Below are 2,081 nucleotides of genomic sequence, written 5' to 3'. Positions count from 1 at the left end.
GGAACCAACGGTTACAAAATCAAACCAGGCCGCTGCGGAACTTAAAATATTGAAATATTTCCGAGAGTGATTGTGGAACTAATGAACGGTTTAGAGACAGCTAAGTATTGTAGAAATTAGAATAAACACTTTTTCAATTAGCGGAGCATCAGATTCCTTTGTTTGTAGGCCTCCAAGTGAAGATAAAGAAGGCGGTGTTACATATGTGAAAACTTTCGAAAGTTCTAGAATGCATTCCTAAATCTTCGAAAGTTCTAAGTAAATCTAAGAAAATCTAGCTCAATCAGTTCTTTGAGTCATCTATGGCTCAACCAGATTTCACTTTATATACAAAATGGCTCGACAAAAATAACCTAGTTCCGTTTTACTGACTTACATATGTATTTATTGTTTTCTTGTATGGTTATTACATATTCTAAAATATGTTCACTACACTTTATTTCATCTTGTTAAAAAGGATCACTTGTCATACAAGTAGTTTGAATACACATCATGTTGACTGTCCGTTGTATATTCTTCAACTGTGTCATGTGATCTGACAAATTCGTAAGATGTTGGACTGCTCAGGTTTGGCGTGGATGGCGGCTCACTCTCCATAACTGGTTCCGTTGCTGTAGTTTCGGGCAATCCGGGTGTGGTATCTGTAATATCTTCGGTTACCTCATCCCCACCCGATAAACCAGTGGTCGGCGCTGGTGAAGTGGATTCCGTACTTAACTGTTCGCAGTTAGCCCGTTTCGGGTAATCACAGACCTTCGCATCTGGGTTGAAATGTAGCCCTGGTGCACAACTTAGCTCCAGTCGCTTTCCATTTGCGCAGATGTAGAATTTGCTACATTCGGAGTGTGGTTCTAGATCGCCGGGAACGCACAAAGCCGATCCCTCCTCCTCCTCCCCAGACATGCAGTTCGCTTGTGCTGGCCAGTCGCAATAGCGGTACCTATCGTTCCAGTGAAGTCCTCCGGGGCAGTCCTGAACTACGGTATCACCCCAGTTGCAAGTTAAAAACTTGCCGCAATCGGTTGGGTGCGGCAGATGAACTGCTACAGCAAGATTTTCCTCTCGCGGACATCGTGGATCTGCGCCGAATGCACAGCTGAAGAGAACAATCGAAAGAATTACCGATGATAGCATTTTACTGGCTTGGAGTCTCTATTACTAGTGGATGCTATTTGTTACAGGGGGTCTTTTATATCGGAAGCATATTGAGTACCTATTTAAGGAAAGGTATAGAACACAAAACCCGCATCCAACGCTACTTTTGTTGTTGTGTACCATGATAAGACAGTACAATGCACTTAAAGGAAGTGTATGAAACATGTCTTCCAAACACAACATGTTATCAATCGATCCATGATATTGATAGCAAACGTAGTCTTCAAAGATGTTTGAAGTAAGTTGAACAACTTGTTAATGAGTTTACACGAAAAGATAATATCATTGACGGTGAGAATCTTATCAGTTGATTCTATTCAGAAACTCGTAATGACTTATACTTGATTTTCTTGTATATGGTAATATATGTATTGTATTTTGGTTGGGCTCCGTGATTGTCTCAATTGGAAAAAATAATAATAAAACATAATATTCATCTTCAATGGATCCGCTTTCCTTCATCTCCTTTCCAATTATAGTGAATAATACAAGGAAAATGTTTACACTCGGTATTTATTGTTGATAGAGCTTCTTTATAACTCTGTTATTTTGATAAATGATGTTAATGTCAACTGGATAACTGCAAAAGATAAGTTTTATTAAAGTGTATAGTTTATTCTGGCCAATACTGTAATGTAATTTTATGGCGTAAAAGATCCGGGACCCGTCGTTCATTGTTGTTTTGTCTTTTTTTTTATCCCATTTATTTATTTATTAGGCTCATTAGCATTTTAGCTGTTACAGAGCCGGGTTTTAATCGTGTACATGTACATATGTTTATGTTTCTATAAATTGTAAATTACACAGTAGCCGTTTAGGCGTTAGGTTTTCTGTTCCATTACATTATGGTAAATGACACAGTAGTAGCTATTTAGGCGGAAGGGTATTCTTTCTGTTCTTCCATTGTTCAGCAGACCGGACAGCGG

The 2,081-nt window shown here is 38.8% G+C and overlaps 1 protein-coding gene across 1 annotated transcript; it reads right to left on the bottom strand.

Annotated features, from left to right (window-relative positions):
• Positions 1-357: 357 nt before the first annotated feature.
• LOC129770248 (peritrophin-1-like) lies at positions 358-1,177 on the bottom strand. Its single transcript, XM_055772953.1, has one exon. The coding sequence runs from the start codon at positions 1,132-1,134 to the stop codon at positions 460-462; it is 675 nt and encodes a 224-aa protein (XP_055628928.1). The 5' UTR covers positions 1,135-1,177; the 3' UTR covers positions 358-459.
• Positions 1,178-2,081: the final 904 nt, after the last annotated feature.

The sequence above is a fragment of the Toxorhynchites rutilus genome, chromosome 2 (assembly GCF_029784135.1).
Source record: "Toxorhynchites rutilus septentrionalis strain SRP chromosome 2, ASM2978413v1, whole genome shotgun sequence".
NCBI classification, from domain to species: Eukaryota; Metazoa; Arthropoda; class Insecta; order Diptera; family Culicidae; genus Toxorhynchites; species Toxorhynchites rutilus.
Note: the sequence above shows the minus strand (reverse complement) of the source record. Positions and strands in the feature narration are given on the sequence as shown.

What these genes read in the sequence shown, in the direction of transcription:
- LOC129770248 (XM_055772953.1), bottom strand. Translation starts at nt 1,134, where the DNA reads ATGCTATCATCGGTAATTCTTTCGATTGTTCTCTTCAGCTGTGCATTC.